Raw genomic sequence first — 16,914 nt, forward strand, 5'->3', positions numbered from 1 at the left:
TCATCAGGTCACATGACCCGGAAGTTATATAGATTTTAATAATTAAAAAATTCATTAAAAATAGACAAAATCATATTTCCAAAATCCAAGTCGTGTAAGATGTGTGTCAGATGTGTGTGAAAATATTACAACTGGTGTGACGTCATCAGGTCACATGACCCGGAAGTTATGTAGATTGTAATAATTAAAAAATTACTTAAAAATAGACAAAATCATATTTCCAAAATCCAAGTCGTGTAAGATGTGTGTCAGGATTGTGTGACGATATTACAACTGGTGTGATATCTTTGGGTCACATAAGCAGGAAGTTATATAGATTTTAAAATTTTAAAAATGTATAATAGATGCACAAAATATATACATTTTAATTTGTGTACTATATGCTGCATGTATGTATAAATACATTGTAGGTGATTTGAGCTCTTTCAATAAAACAACCACATAGTTAAATAAATTTATTTCATTAAGATATTCAGTTTACTTACATATTTATAACAGATATAATAATCCTTTAAAAGTTAAAAATAATCTTAACCTATACTTAATTTATTTGCCAACATAAACTACACATGTAAAAGGATCACGGTTTTAGTGTTTTTTATGGAATAATGCACATATTTAATCAAATTTATTGTGGATTTTGCACTTTTGAGACACTCCCTAACTTGACGTGCGCAAGCGGAGATCGTTGTGAGGACCTTTTCACTTCAGAGGTTTAAAACAATTACATCATCAAATAATATTATTATTAATTTTAATATTATGTTTTTAAATGTGATCTGAACGAGATACAGCATGATCCATGACTACTATGCGATTACATATAAATTAATGCTGAAGTAAAGATCGAATGTCTAACGAATGTCCAACATAAAACCAACTTTACCGCACTCCAATACTAGGGGGTAATAATCAGAATTGGGCACAACACCGGTGTACCCTGATATCAGCATTCTGTAAGGTCATGTCACTGATCATGTCACATTTCAAGTCAAGTCACAGTTATTTGTATAGACTTTTATACAATACAGATTTTTAAATTAGCTTCACCAAAACAAACAGTGTCGCAAAATTAAATTCTAAAATGACTTAAATTTCAGCTGAAGAGCAGCTCTACAGAAGACAGTTTTCATTATTCAGCTTAATTTAGGTCAGTGTTGATTCCGTTTAGTTCAGTAATATTGTCAGTGTTGCAGTCCACCAAATTATAAAACAAATCGAATTCCGTTAGTAGATAGTATCATGAATAAAAAAGTAAACGAGTTCAATGTTGATTCAGTTTAGTTCAATGACAGAGGATGTTGCAAATGTAATCAAATATATATATCTTAGACATACTGACTTAAACTGACCCTAAGCAAAATAACATAAGCATAGTGTCCAATAATTATAATATTTGCTTGTTTGTTTTTAAGGGTTTGTATTATTTGATATGTAAACATTTAGTAGGATTGTGTGGTCTTAAACATATGGCAATGAAGGGATTCCCTAAAATTGTTGTTATTCTTCAAACTTTTTTAGACCGACCTGACTGACAAGCTCAACATCCTTGAGGTCAAAACTGACAAAAATCAGCAGGTTATCACACAGATGAAGGAGCAACAAATCAAATTAAAGGTTTGGAAATGTTTATTTTTCTTTTGGAATCTTTAGCAGAATCAGATGAAGGTACTGTAAGAGATGACAAGATGTGCATATACAGTTTTAACTATCACGTATGTCAGCATGTAGAGCTTTCATTTCCTTTGGTTTTGCTTTCCCAGGACCTAGCTGCAACCCGCAAACGTGTTCTTGAGTCTGAATACAGGCAGCTTAGAGAAATGATTGACCGAGATGAGAAAGAAGCCATGCTTGCTATCGATAAGGAACAGGAGAAAGGTCAGAGCAAACTGGTCTCCTTGATAAAGAAATTTAATGAGAACATCGAGAAGATGAGTAGGACCAAATCTGAGATCAACATTCTGCTGGACCAGTCGCAGTCACTAGAATTCTTAAAGGTGATGCAGAGTATGATTATGTGACCAAATGTTGAAATACATTTTTCATTTTTAGTACTGTTATTTGTGCCTTAGATGTATATATGATTAAATATTGTGTGTGAAGCCCAGTGCTGGTCTAGGATCTCTTACAAAAAGTAAGTCAATTCAAGATACGTAGATTGTATGTTTGTATTCTTGACTTTACCAATCTCTGTCACAGGCCTCTGTGGATTTGCCCTCTGTGGTAAATGTTGAGCCCTATAACCCTCGTATGAATGTGGAAAGTAAAGAGGTGATAGCTTATCATTCCTCTGCAGTTGCACTGAAGGAGTGGGTCACCAAATTAATGGAGCAGCCATTAGAAAACAGAATCTCTGTACTTAAACCAGGTGTGTAAGTGCAGAGCTTGTTTGCATGTTTTGATGTTTGTGTACAGCAACACCACACATAGTCATAGTCCGTGCTAAGAGTTCTGATATTCATATGTTTTTACAGAGTTTGAGAAATCTGTTCTTGGCGCAGGTGAGATTGTGTTTTGAAATAATTGGTGGGGAAATCTGGGACATACTAATCATATAAAGCATTTTATACAAGTGATTTTGTTGCCAGTTATATGTTGTTGAGATTATTCTAGGGCTGGGTGATATGGCAAAAAATAAAATCTTGATTTTGTTTTCTTCAGAACATTTGACCAATTCTCGATTTTTATTTGTATTTATTTATTTATTTACATTTAAGTCATCTTAAAAATGTAACTACATTTAACTAACATTTAAGTCACCTTAAAAAAATGTAACATGATTCAAGTAACATTCTCTATATTAACCATCTAATTAAAGAAAGCTCTATTCCAAGTGTACCCCACATTAAGGCCCCGATCAGACAGAATGCATTTTTGGAAGTGAGAGGTGCCTTTTTTAAAATTGTTTTCTATTGGCAGTGAGCGTTTTGTGTGCTGTTTATGCGCCCCGGGGGCCTCGCATTTTAGCCACCTGCTGTGCCTTGAGTTTTGTAGGAGCGCTCTGAACGCCCAACGTCATTTGCATTTTTTTCCATTGTCCAATCGAATTAATAGAGATCGTTGTGGTGATGGGAGTTTACATTAGCTTAGAATGTCCAGAGACTGCAATGATGGAGGAGAAACTTGTGGTGACTGTCGCAGGTTATCCGGAGCTGACTTCATGAATCACAGCTCCCACTATATTTAAAGTTTCTGCTAATATGGCAGTTTACTGCAAATCAAAGATTCTAGTGCGCTCGCGCTATAATCCTTGTTTAGACTGACAGGACAGCTGATTCAGTGGTTGGCTAGCAACATAAAAAAACTGCAGCGCACTGCACAGTCCGTTGCCCCATGCATTTTCAAACCTGAAAAACGCATTTTCTCTGATCGGGGCCTAAGTTGTCAACATGATATAAATGTAAAACAAATCACTTGTTAGATATATTTTTTACAGTAGAGATGCATGAAATATGAAGGCACTTATTGCACAAGCTTGTCTTAAACATGTATGTTAAGAAATAACACAAGAAATGCTAAAAAAAAATTCAAAATTCAAGGCAATTCAAAATCACTAAAAGTGTAAGACCAGTAGACTATTGTCTCGGTAGACTATTTCATGCAAACATGAAATATCAGACATAGTTCTTTACAGGTTTTTGCATTCCACTGCTCATTTTTTTTCTATATAAACATGCGCTTGATGGACACATTTGACCATTGCACTCGTATCTCTTGCAGCGCCTTGTGCATGAAACAGCATTCTAAAAACACAGTGCTCAAGTTATAAGAAGTTCAGCTCCCATCTCCTTGCATTTTTTCCTATTCCACTGCCCCTGTCATATCTTTTTCAATGCAAAAGCACAATCTGTGTGAATAGCACCTAGAAATATGTTCTGCTTACGGTCCTTCATAGAGTGCATCACACGTGAGCAATTAATCTCGTGCACCTTCATGCGGTCGGATCATTGTTTTCTCTTTAACTGTTATCATTAGCATATTGTCAACGTGTCTAATTCTAACATTTGGTAATATTTCTATTTACAGTCGTGATTCCTTGATTTATAAAAAATAAAATTGTGGCAAAACAATTTTATCAATTAAATTCAAATTAATTGATAAAATCAAAAAAATCGCCCAGCCATAGGGCCTTATTATTCTTAATAAAACTGCTGCCAGAAGATTTGAACCACTTCTCTAATCCTCTAGGTCTAGGAAACCAATTCCCAGGAATCCCAAGTGAGATTCCTGCCCTCCTGCCAAATCCAAGAGACATGTGTAAGTAGTAACTCCCATGCAACTGAATGGGCTTTTGTTGCCTCTTGATGTAGTATAACCTAAACCCATCCATTCATCACTATATTTTCTCATTCATTTTTAAATAATTTTTCTCCCAATGTTTCGGGGTAATTACATGAAATCGGTGCCTTTTCCAGTTGGAAAAATTAAAAGATAAAATAAGTTTAATTAACTTTTTTTTTTAAATATCCATGAAATGAAGACACCTTAAAATGACAGGAAATTGTATTGTGCCATCTTAAGCTAAGCAATTTATTATTTTACGACTATTTTTCTACCTCATGTTTTGGTATTTTTGTCAACCCTGTTACAGACACAAGCGTTACTATATACTATAGTTTAATTAGAACTATGTGATAGTTTTCACTTATATGAGCAGCATTTTAGTCCCTCTTTTCACTGGGATTTTCAAATTTTGGATTTTTAAAAAATATTTTTATATTTGTCATTCAGATGACCAAGAACATCCTAATTTTGGAGGGTGACCACATGTCAATTAAGAAAAAAAAATATTTTTACAAGAGAGATATTAAAAAAGGTCCAAAATAAAATATAGTTACAGTTACATTAAAAAAAACCTGGAAGGCTGTATCAAATATCATCTTTACAATTTTTATGAAGTTAATGACAGTAAACAGGATTGACGTCATAGTCACAGGCCTGACCAAAGTAACAGCGATGACAGGGCACACTTTCTTCAGCAATGAACCACTTCTCTAATCCTCTAGGTCTAGGAAACCAATTCCCAGGAATCCCAAGTGAGATTCCTGCCCTCCTGCCAAATCCAAGAGACATGTGTAAGTAGTAACTCCCATGCAATTGAATGGGCTTTTGTTGCCTCTTGATGTAGTATAACCTAAACCCATCCATTCATCACTATATTTTCTCATTCATTTTTAAATAATTTTTCTCCCAATGTTTCGGGGTAGGTAATTACATGAAATCGGGGCCTTTTCCAGTTGGAAAAATAAAAAAATAAAATGTTTAATTAACATTTTTTTTAAATATCCATGAAATGAAGACACCTTAAAATGACAGGAAATCGTATTGTGCCATCTTAAGCTAAGCAATTTATTATTTTACGACTATTTTTCTACCTCATGTTTTGGTATTTTTGTCAACCCTGTTACAGACACAAGCGTTACTATATACTATAGTCAGTGTTGGGGAGTAACTAGTTACATGTAATTTACGTAATTACGTAATTTAATTACAAAATAAAAGTAATTGTAATCAGTTACAGTTACTGAGAAAAAATATGTAATTAAATTACAGTTACTTATGAAAATGTTAAGGATTACAAAGGGGGTTACATCTGCTTTTTTCACACACACTCTCAACTCCCACATTAATTGATTTCGTTCATAAATTGCAGTGACTACTCTAAAATACGAAACAACAATGTTTCATGTTTCAGGAACAAGCTTATTCGATAACTCTTTTATTTCCTATATGGGTTTATATATAGCTATGCTTCATTTTTTAAAGATTAACAGTTTTTTTCCAAGGCATTGTTAGATTCCAGTGTTTACTGTCATAGCTATGTAAAGATTTGATTTCAAAAACGGTATCATAACTAATAAAATATTTATTGTTATGATTTTAAATATGTATTTAACCTCAGAATGATCTCAAAGTAAGTCTGATTTTGTGGTGGCTGTGCTTCATGTGCTTCAATGATCTTCCACAAGTTGGTATGATTCTTTAGGGTCTTCATGAACGATCTGCAACAAACTTAACAAACTTTTCCTCAGTGGTCGTGTAAAACAACACCCTTTTTACCTTGCTCTGTTCACAGTGACTCATTTTGGGGCATGTCCCTTTAAATGCTAATGAGCTCTGCTCACCCGCCCCTTTCTTCCGTGGAAGAGCAAAGGCGATTTGCAAATAATCATAAAAAATATAAAGTGTCAGACTTACTTCTGGAGGTGCAGCTGGATCACGAACAATGGGTACTGATCTATCCTTGAGTTTTGATGACAGAATTTGAATTTTTGAGTGAACTATCCCTTTAAACCTTGCATTTAAACAGGTCAGTTGTTCGCTTCTGTGTGTGTGTGTTGGGGAGTAACTAGTTACGTGTAACGGAATTACGGAATTTAATTACAAAATAAAAGTAATTGTAATCAGTTACAGTTAGAGAAAAAAATGTGTAATTAAATTACAGTTACTTATGAAAATGTTAAGGATTACAAAGGGGGGTTACATCTGCTTTTTTCACACACACTCCCACATACAGATTTAATTGATTTCTTTCATAAATTACATTGACTGCTCTAAAATATGAGACAGCAATGTTTCAGGAGTTTAGGACGTGCTTATTCAATAACTGTTTTATTTCCTATTTGGATTAATGTATTTGCTTTATTTTCCCAAGCCATTGTTAGATGCCAGTGTTTCCAGTCATAACTATGCAAAGATTTGATTTCAAAAACATTATCATAGCTGTTAAACTATTTCTTGTTATGGTTTTAAATATGTATTTAACCTCAGAATGATCTCAAAGTAAGTCTGATTTTGTGGTGGCTGTGCTTCAAAGGGGACATTGATCTTCCACAATTTGGTATGATTCTTTAGGGTCTTCATGAACGGTCTGCAACATACTTTGGTTAAAGTTCCTCAGTGGTTGTGTAAAACAAAACCCTTTTTACCTTGCTCTGTTCACAGCGACTCATTTTAGGGCATGTCCCTTTAAATGCTAATGAGCTCTGCTCACCCACCGTTTCTTCCATGGAAGAGCAAAGGCGATTTGCAAATAATCATAAAAAATATAAAGTGTTAGACTTACTTCTTCTGGAGGTGCAGCTGGATCACGAACACTGGGTACTGATCTATCTTTGAGTTTTAACTTTTTAACAAAACCTGCCTTGAAAATCAAAACGGCTTGATAATTGAGACTGTTTAGGATTTTGGGGGATTAAAAAAAAGGAGTGAATGGATTTTTATCATTGTAGGGTGGTTGTGTCCACACACTGCTAAGATACATTTATATGCAAACACCATGTAAAAGTGAATTTTGCATCCAATGTCTACTTTAAAATTTAAATATAATCTTAATTCAAGCGATGAAGGATTTCGAAAGTCTGACAGTAATCAGTTGAATACTACTGTAAGGTTAACCCTGCCTGGTTTACATGTTTGAAAATGATAAACAGTTGAAAACATTAGAAATTTAGAAAAGTAATCAAAAAGTAATCAAATGTAATCAGTTACATTACTTTAATAAAGTAATTGAAAAGTTACACTACTTATTACATTTTAAGTATGGTAACTTGTAATCTGTAACCTATTACATTTCCAAAGTACAAGTGTCAACACTGACTATAGTTTAATTAGAACTATGTGATCGTTTTCACTTATATGAGCAGCATTTTAGTCCCTCTTTTCAATGGGATTGTTTCAAATTTTGGATTTTTAAAAAATATTTTTATATTTGTCATTCAGATGACCAAGAACATCCTAATTTTGGAGGGTGACCACATGTCAATTAAGAAAAATATATATTTTTACAAGAGAGATATTAAAAAAGGTCCAAAATAAAATATAGTTACAGTTACATTAAATAAAACCTGGAAGGCTGTATCAAATATCATCTTAACAATTTTTATGAAATTAATGACAGTAACAGGATTGACGTCATAGTCACAGGCCTGACCAAAGTAGCAGCGATGACGGGGCACACTTTCTTCAGCACACTGCACATATTTGTTTACATAATACTGCAAAGTTTTACCATTTTAAATTGCATTATATTGTATTGCACTTACTTGGCATAGTTGTATTAGTGAAGTCAAGTCACCTTTATTTATTTAGTGCTTTATACAATGCAGATTGTCAAAGCAGCTTTACAGTGCTAAACAGGAAAATAGTGTCGATAACGTAGGAGGACAATAGAGTTCAGTTAAAGTCAGTTCATTGTTAATTTAGCACATTACATTTCTAAGAGCTATCCAAAGTTAAAACTAATGTTTTAAGGGTATTGTAACTAGATAATGTGTCCATCTATTTGTCTGTGTCCCCTCACAGAACTTAAAATACACTGATTTGGTTCAATTATTAGGCAAGGAAGATGATCAGATCTTGGTCTATCTGTGATCATCTGAAACCAGACCAAGATGTTGATGCTGAAATTTGGTTTTACTTTCTTGAACATTGCAAGACTGGGGTGAGGGTCTGCAGTCACCTTGCTGCTCTTGTTTGTAATTGAATTTACATGTATGTATTATTGACAGTGAGTTATGGGGGGAAAATATAATTTTATTGAGACTGATACTCTTATCCCAGTCATTAGTAACAATACCAACAATACTAACTAAAAATGTAACTGATGCTCATATGCCACTGAATGATATAGGTGTTAGCTCAATAATAAACCCAGGGTGACCTTTACAATATTTTAATTTTACACAGACAATCTTTAAAAACAGGGTGACACCTAATCTATGTCGTCCCTGTTACCCACATCAAAACATGTTACTCTGAAAAGTAACAGGGCTGACAGTAACAGGTTTGACGATTTCAAACTAATTTGCTCATTTCTAGCTAATAGTCAAGTTCACAAAAGCACGTTGTACACATTGAAAGGATGTTACTTGTAGATATTGGTTATATTAAATGTAAAAAATAAGTGTTTGAATTTACATTTTAAAAATGGTAAGAGTATTGACATTGCATGATACCCCCCCTCAGTCAAGCCTTATAAATCATCAAAAATGGAACATTATAGAGGAGTGAGAGAAACATGCTTCTGTCTTAAGTGTTGGAATCCTGAGAGATGTAACCTCCTAAAGTTACTGCCACTTGAATGTGCCATTATGTACACTTATGCCAAAAACATTGCTTAACAATGAAACTGTATTTAAAACGATATGCAAATGTGATTTTTATATAATTTTGCCTTTTTTTGTCAAATTAAAAGTCCTGCTGAAAAGAAAAATCATAGTGCGGGACAGGCCAAAAACCTTACCTTACACTTACCAGCATAAATGCTATTTAAGTTATTTAAAATAATGTTTAATTGACTTTAATTTGATGTCATACTGATGAAAGAATACATAATATTGCGGTTTTCAAATCACAAATTTAGTTGTTGTTAAATTAATTCTATGTTTGATTATTTCTTAGGGATGCAAAAAGCACCGATCGCGTGGTATGACCCTTCAGCACATTTGAGCTGTGGTCCCAAAGCCAAGGCTTCAGGAACTAAACAGAAAAATTCCAGTAAGTCAACTGCTTATATATTTTTTTAATAATATTTTGGAGCCATAAACAACACACATTAAAATGTACACCTTCCTCTCATTGTTCTTCTATTTCTTGATAGGCAAGACTGCTAAAGATCAGAAGGATCACAAAGAGCGCAAAGACCAGAAGCCAAACAGTAAGCTCTGACTACCCCTCCATGTGTTCATTATTTTACAACTGACTATTACTGTTTGCCTGATTACTGTTATGTGTGTTGAACATATTCACACCTAGTGATAAAAAGGAGGGGCCTGTGTTAGTTTATGTTTCACAGAGATTTTCTCAAATTGTTCTGAAAAGGAATGTGAATCAAATTAATATATCTTAGAAATGATTCTAACATTATATGTATATTCTCTTTGCCAGGATCTAGGAATCCTTCTAAAGGAGCAAATCCTGTTTTCTCCAAAAGCATGGAAAACTTGCTTGACATCACAGTTAAAACTGTAGACATACCTGACATAAGTATGTGGAAAAAGTTCTTCTTCAATCTTGCCCTCCAAAATTGAATCTTTACTGTAAGGGGTCTGTGCTCCAAAACTACACCATTTACTGTAATTCCAGAATAGACTCAGATGCTACTCTAGAAGCAGAAAAGAAATATATCAGACCAGGTGTTTTTAAATAATTGAATGTCAGGCAGGGGTGCAGTTCCCACACAACGAAGTAGTATTAATAATGTACATGTGTACTCTTCAAAAAAAAGGCACTGATTGTTGACACACTAAAATATATAGATTTGTGTGTGTATAAATACTGTATATACACACACACACATACAGTCAGGTCCATATATATCTGGACACTAACACAATTTTCCTAATTTTTGCTCTGTATGCCACCAGAACAGAATTAAAAATAAAACAATCAAGTTGAAATTGAAGTGCATTTTAATTTATTTCTTGACTGGATGTTGTGAAAGGGTTTTTCTTTACCATGGAGAAGATCCTCCGATCATCCACCACTGTTGTCCTCCGTGGACATCCAGGCCTTCAAATGCAAATGGCACACTTAGAATCAACTCTAGTCCTTTTACCTGCTTAATTGGTGTAGAAATAATGAAAGAAAAGCCCACGCCTGTCCATGAAACAGCTTTTGAGTCAATTGTCCAATTACTTATGGTCTCTTGAACAGGGGGGGAGATACATATTAAAGAGCTGTAATTCCTTAACCTTTCGTCCAATTTTGATGAGAATACCCTCAAATTAAAGTTCAGAGTGTGCACTTTAAGCCCATATACATATAACTGTAAGTTGAATATGTTTTGGTCCGCAGCTAAAATAATACAAATTGTGCATGTGTCCAAATATATATGGACCTGACTGTATATATATATACACAGTATCTCACAGAAGTGAGTACACCCCTCACATTTTTGTAAATATTTTATTATATATTTTGATGTGACAACACTGAAGAAATGACACTTTGCTACAATGTAAAGTAGTGAGTGTACAGCTTGTATAACAGTGTAAATTTGCTGTCCCCTCAAAATAACTCAACACACAGCCATTAATGCCTAAGCCGCTGGCCACAAAAGTGAGTACACCCCTAAGTGAAAATGTCCAAATTGGGCCCAAAGTGTCAATATTTTGTGTGGCCACCATTATACACCGGCCCTCCAGGACCGAGTTTGGACAGCCCTGGTTTAGACATTAATGGCTGTGTTTATTTTGAGGGGACAGCAAATTTACACTGTTATACAAGCTGTACATTCACTACTTTACATTGTAGCAAAGTGTCATTTCTTCAGTGTTGTCACATGAAAAGATATAATAAAATATTTACAAAAATGTGAGGGGTGTATTCACTTCTGTGAGATACTGTATATATGTACATTTGAGCATGATCTAAGAAGAAACTATGCTTCTAACCACAGGTTGAGAGCTATAGTTCCATCACGCATGTTTGTGACCCTGTTTGCAAATGTTTGAAACAATGGTTTCATGAAACAGCAAATTGTTGAATTTTGTGGGTAGCGACAGAAGAGCCATAGTTGGCTAACAGTGCTATTAGGAAATGCACCCCCGATTGTTTGGATTTGTTATACTAATGCATTAATAAAATGAGTGAACCTTTCATTCCCTTTGGAGGCAATACATTAGTGGTTTCTGAAAGCTTTTTATTTCCTCTTTCTCTCATTACAGATCCACCTGCTATTTCACCAGCTGTGCTAAACTTTGTTAAACGAAGTGACCTTCTTAAATGTGAGTTTGACATAGTTTCGATTTTATCCACTTGTTCATGTTCATCACCTTTTACATCTATATGCATGGGTTTCTTTTGTCTAGATGGCACTATCCTCAATTTTGACGTCAGAACAGCTCACAAGCGGATCTCGCTGTCTGAAAACAACACCAAAGCGACAGTCTCGGACGACCCAGCTCATTATACAGATATTCCCCTTCGCTTTTCTGTCTGTTCCCAGGTGCTCTGCACAAAGGGTTTCTCTCAGGGCCGTCATTATTGGGAGATCAAAATGAGCAGTAACAACTTCTGCGGATTGGGACTTGCATACGGACGAATTGACCGCAAGGGTCCCTCTAGCCGTCTGGGGCGTAATGCAGACTCCTGGTGTGTGGAGTGGTTTAACGTGAAGCTTTCTGCATGGCACAACAGCATCGAGACGGTGCTGCAGAATCCCAACCCAAGCCGCGTGGGCATCTTGCTGGACTGTGATCAGAGAAGTGCAACATTCTATACTGTGCAGGACCGGGCCTACCCTTTCCACACATTTGTCTTTCCTTTCACTGAGGCTGTGTATCCCGCTTTCTGGATCTTCTCAAATGGCTCTTCTGTCTCTTTGTGCAAGCTCAGCAATTGAAAGTATCTAAATTGAACTGATACTCATTTTAATGAATTGAAGTTTTGTTTATCTTTGGAAGAAAAATGTAGATATTTTTTATATACTGTCATCTGTGTCCATTCAGTGAGTCCACACAACCAGAATGTTCAAGCTTCATGAAATCTTTGAAGGATTTTCAATAGATGGGCAAAAATAATTACGGTAAATTAAAAATATCTTCATTTTTGTTCCAAAGATGATTAAGTCTTTTGAAACGGGTTTGAAATGACAGGAGCATGAGTAACAGATGACAGAATATTAATTTATGGGGTTTAATCAAGCCAGGTTTGATGCAAATAAACTTTTTAATTCTAATTTAGGTGTGTTGTGACTGTACAGAATGCATAAAGCCGTCTTAAAGCAGTTTTAATCTATAAATGTCTGGGTAATGTCTTTACATGTTGACCAAAAAAAAAAAAAAGATTGATGGATGATATCTAAAGGCTAATGCAGTCCAACTGTCACTAAATAAACCTCAATAAACTATTATAACTATTATATGGCTACGTACCAAATAAAAGTAAATTAATTATTGATTTAGTCTGAAATTACTTTCAAGAACAAGACTGCAGAAGTGATGCAAGAGACACTAGCTCAGCTATGCTGAAAATACTTAAATTGAAAACAGCACAAGACAACACTCAATCGAATCGTTTAGTGGTCATTATTCAAAAATGTTTGACTTAATTGCTATGATTGACGTCATTGATCCAGAAAAGGGAAATTTCAATGTACATATGTGGTTTGCAAATGTTGACACATTATTCTTAATTAATCTTACTTTGTTCTGTGAATTGTGTTATTTTGGCTGATTTTACTTGCGAGTTGTTTGAAGTGTTTAACTTCATCACATGATCACACTTGACATTTGTTGGTTTGATCACATGGGCAAAGTCCACTGGCAGTGTGCTCCAGATAGAGTTGTATTGGTTCTTGATCAAAGTATCCTCGCCGGGTCCAGTCAGTTTTTAATTTAAGCATGTGCAATTCTGTCAAACCAACAAGTGTTAAATGTGTGTTAAAAATGTTAATAGTGAAAAGAAAAGTTTAGTAGTAAGGCATTTATTGTTTGCTTTATGCAATATTACAATTTTGGTTGATACATCATATAGAGTGATTATTTAAAAAATGTAAATGAAAATATTGTACATTGTTGGGGAGAAAAATATACATAAAGTAAAATATCAGAATGATACCAATAAAAGCATTACATGACCAAGTCTCGTATAAGAATAAATATAACATCATCTAGATTTATTGTTCTTTCTTTCTCATCTTCTGTTGTATTGATCACATTTGTGAAATTATGTTATGACTTAATCCTGCTCCTGTAATGGTGATTGTTCATTTGTGCAGTTCACATTGTTTTCAGTGCTGAACAATAAAAAAAATATATATAATTACAATAAAAAAATAAACTACATTTTTGACCAAGGAATTCTTTATGTTCTAACTTAATTAAATGTTTTGGCTCAATCGTCTCCAGCTTGTAATACATGTTGGTATGTTATCTGGATATACAAACACGCCTAGTTACACATCAAACACAATGCCAGGAGCAGCTACTGTCAAATAAAAACTAGGCTTCATTTGAGTTTGAAAAACAAGACATAAGCCATGGGTGTTAACCTCGTGTCATGTTTCTAGCGTACAGAAGTCAGTGCAAAATATTTCAACCTTCAATATTCAATACAGAGAATCCCATTTCATCTAACACTCGCAAACGTTTAAAATGATCAACTATCAGTACTCCCAAGGAGAATAATATTCATTTAAAACCCCTTTGACATATTTAGAGCATGTGTAAAAAGAAAAAAGTGCAATTACAGTTGTAAAGAAAAAATGTTTTCATCAGTATTTATACACAAACATATTCGAAAGTAATTTTTAATGACACTAATCAAAAAACATCACAATTTTGATTTTATCCTTTCTCAAGGTATAGAAGCATTCTCAAGTTTTCAGACATTACTAAACTTTTTTTAATAAAACTAATACAGCAGTCTACATTTTGATGTACAACTGATAAAGATAATTTAACGCGAAAATATTCAGTCTTTGAGATAAAATGATACATACTTTTGGTAACACTTGTAAACCTTTTAGCTTCCAAAAAAGTATCAAAATCTCCTTCAAAATTATGTATGAAAACTGGCTGCCATCTAGATTAGTTCTCTTTAACAATCTGTAAGGTAAAATCACTCTGAACATGAAATGAACTAAACCAAACTATAAACTGCTCAAATACATTACATCAGCAAAACCTCATATTAATCAAAAAAGGTTTTAATGGCTAATATGTCTAACTCCTGCAAAGAGAGGTGACACTAGTTCAGGGAGAGTTACCATTAGGAAAGCCACAGATGTAGATATAATTATATGAAACTTATTACATACATTACATACTACCACTCCACAAGCTGTTTTTGTTTTCTATCCTGTCCTAGTTTTTCAAGAACATTACTGTTCTTATGCTACAACTGCACTGAAAGCAGAAAGACTTGGAAGAGTGGGACTAAAGAAAATACTCAGAAACCCTGTAAGGGTGGTTATATTCTAGGCAAAGTAAATTTTACTAAAGCAGGATGCATAAAATCATGAATCTCTATGGAAATGTGAAGAAAATAAACAATGAATAAAACAATAAAAATGCCTGATAATCAGCATATGTGAACAACAAAATAAAGAACGGTATCTTAATCCAGTGCTCTGAAACCTTTTACTGCCATTTCATAAACTAAACCAATAACACACGTGGAACAGTTGCAAAATAATAAGATATCAATGGCACACCCATTCACAATCTACTCTAGATTCAAGCAGTACAATGGTGTTTCACAAAAGACGTTTACAAAACATAAGGACCTAAACAAAATTATTGCACAGCTTCATTTACATATACAACTCAAATACAAGATTTCTGCAGTGAGTTGTATTTTCACAGACCTATGGCACTCAAGATCAGTGCAAAACATTTGTGTCCAAGCAGCTTTGTTTGTAACATTCTCCACTGGACTGAATTTTATTTTTTATGATTGCCTGAGCTCTGCTTACAGCTAAATATGATTCCATTGTGGACTAAATATCTAAAACCTGAGCCATTCCTAGAGCTTCTGGGTAGCACTCCCTGGGAGAAAAAAAAAAATTATGCACACAAATTTACAAACCTGTTTCAACAGAGATAGACACCTTGTGGGCAGTTTGAGAACTGCAGGAGATGTGCTTGAGCGAGAAAGGGGCTTTTAAACTCTCAGAAATAACCACTGCAGATGTTATTACTAGAGCAGCACATGCACATTATGTACATTTACATTTATGACATCAGGGTGTCTTCCTTTCATGCTGTGCTACTTTCTGGGGTGGAAATAGCACAGACAGAATGATTACAGCCTTACTAAGACACTGTCACAGTTTCCTGTGTGTTGCTAGCTGTGTCAATGTGATCGGCTGAGGGTTCTTCAGCCTCTGAGGCGCTGGAGTCATCATCATCTGTGTGTTCTGCACTGTGGTACAGCATGAGGGCCTGGGTCTTATGGGTAATGGTGATGGTGCATGGACCTTGCGCCCACGGCTCTCCATCCACCTGCATTGGCATCCGAGAACTCTTCAACACCAGCTACCACAAAAAAGCAAAGGATAAAGAGTCACCTTTATTCATACAGTGAATTACGCAATACGTATCATTTCAAAGCAGCTTTACAGTATTAGGAAATAACAGAATCAGTGATTCAAATTTCTTCAAACGTGAAAAAAAATCTAATTCTTCTTTCAAGTAGCTATAAACACAATAGTCATTAATCAGCTCGATTCGGTTCAGTGTTGGTTCAGTTCAGTTCAATACCAATGTTTATGTTGTAAAATTCATCAAATTATGAATTGAGATCAAATCAAAAGCAGCTTTAAAGGGGTCATATGATGCGATTTCAAGTTTTCCTTTCTCTTTGGAGTGTTACAAGCTGTTCGTGAATAGATAAGATCCCTGACGCTGCAAAGACTAAAGTCTCAAAACCAAAGAGATATTCTTTATCAAAGTTAAGACTCTGCCACGCCCCCCTAAAACGGCTCGTTCTAACACGCCCCCACATATCTACCTCACTATGTGGGAATATTTGCATAATGCGCCCAAATGTGCACGCAAAGAAAGAAGGCGTGGTTTCAGTAACCGCAGTTAGTGTTGAAGCAGCATCTTTAAAAAAGCATCATATGACCCCTTTAAAGAAGGCAAAAGTGGCATAATTCAGCTCAAGTCAGTTCAATGTTGAATCAATCCTGTTCAATAACAGAACATGTTGCAAAATTCATCAATCATGAAACATTTATTTAGGCTATAAAGCAGCTCTACAGAAGACAAATGAGTCATTATGCACCTCAACTCAGTTCAAGATTTGTTCTCATCTAATATCGCCAGCACCGATTTGTGGATTGCTATTATTCAGCATAGAGGTCTTCACAGGCATTACATTACATTACATTAAATTTAGTAATTTAGCAGACACTTATCCAAAGCGACTTACAAATGAGGACAATGGAAGCAATCAAAATCAACA

The 16,914-nt window shown here is 34.7% G+C and overlaps 2 protein-coding genes across 3 annotated transcripts in view; one reads left to right on the forward strand and one right to left on the reverse strand.

Moving 5' to 3' along the window:
• trim25 (tripartite motif containing 25) overlaps positions 1-13,597 on the forward strand; it is a 22,900-nt gene extending 9,303 nt beyond the window's left edge. For both annotated transcript variants that reach the window (XM_016461805.1, XM_016461806.1), the window contains 7 exons: positions 4,189-4,257; positions 5,007-5,075; positions 9,403-9,498; positions 9,602-9,658; positions 9,889-9,987; positions 11,670-11,729; positions 11,814-13,597. In XM_016461805.1, coding sequence (XP_016317291.1) covers positions 4,189-4,257; positions 5,007-5,075; positions 9,403-9,498; positions 9,602-9,658; positions 9,889-9,987; positions 11,670-11,729; positions 11,814-12,346 — 983 coding nt within the window. In that variant the 3' untranslated portion in view covers positions 12,347-13,597. The remainder of the gene's footprint in view (positions 1-4,188; positions 4,258-5,006; positions 5,076-9,402; positions 9,499-9,601; positions 9,659-9,888; positions 9,988-11,669; positions 11,730-11,813) is intronic.
• A 54-nt stretch (positions 13,598-13,651) lies between these two features.
• The window catches only part of dgke (diacylglycerol kinase, epsilon), a 12,831-nt gene continuing 9,568 nt past the window's right edge, over positions 13,652-16,914 (reverse strand). Inside the window, exon 11 of the mRNA XM_016461807.1 lies at positions 13,652-15,983. Coding sequence (XP_016317293.1) covers positions 15,762-15,983 — 222 coding nt within the window. The 3' untranslated portion in view covers positions 13,652-15,761. The remainder of the gene's footprint in view (positions 15,984-16,914) is intronic.

The sequence above is a fragment of the Sinocyclocheilus anshuiensis genome, unplaced genomic scaffold, assembly GCF_001515605.1.
Source record: "Sinocyclocheilus anshuiensis isolate Anshui unplaced genomic scaffold, SAMN03320099.WGS_v1.1 scaffold612, whole genome shotgun sequence".
Classification (NCBI taxonomy): domain Eukaryota; kingdom Metazoa; phylum Chordata; class Actinopteri; order Cypriniformes; family Cyprinidae; genus Sinocyclocheilus; species Sinocyclocheilus anshuiensis.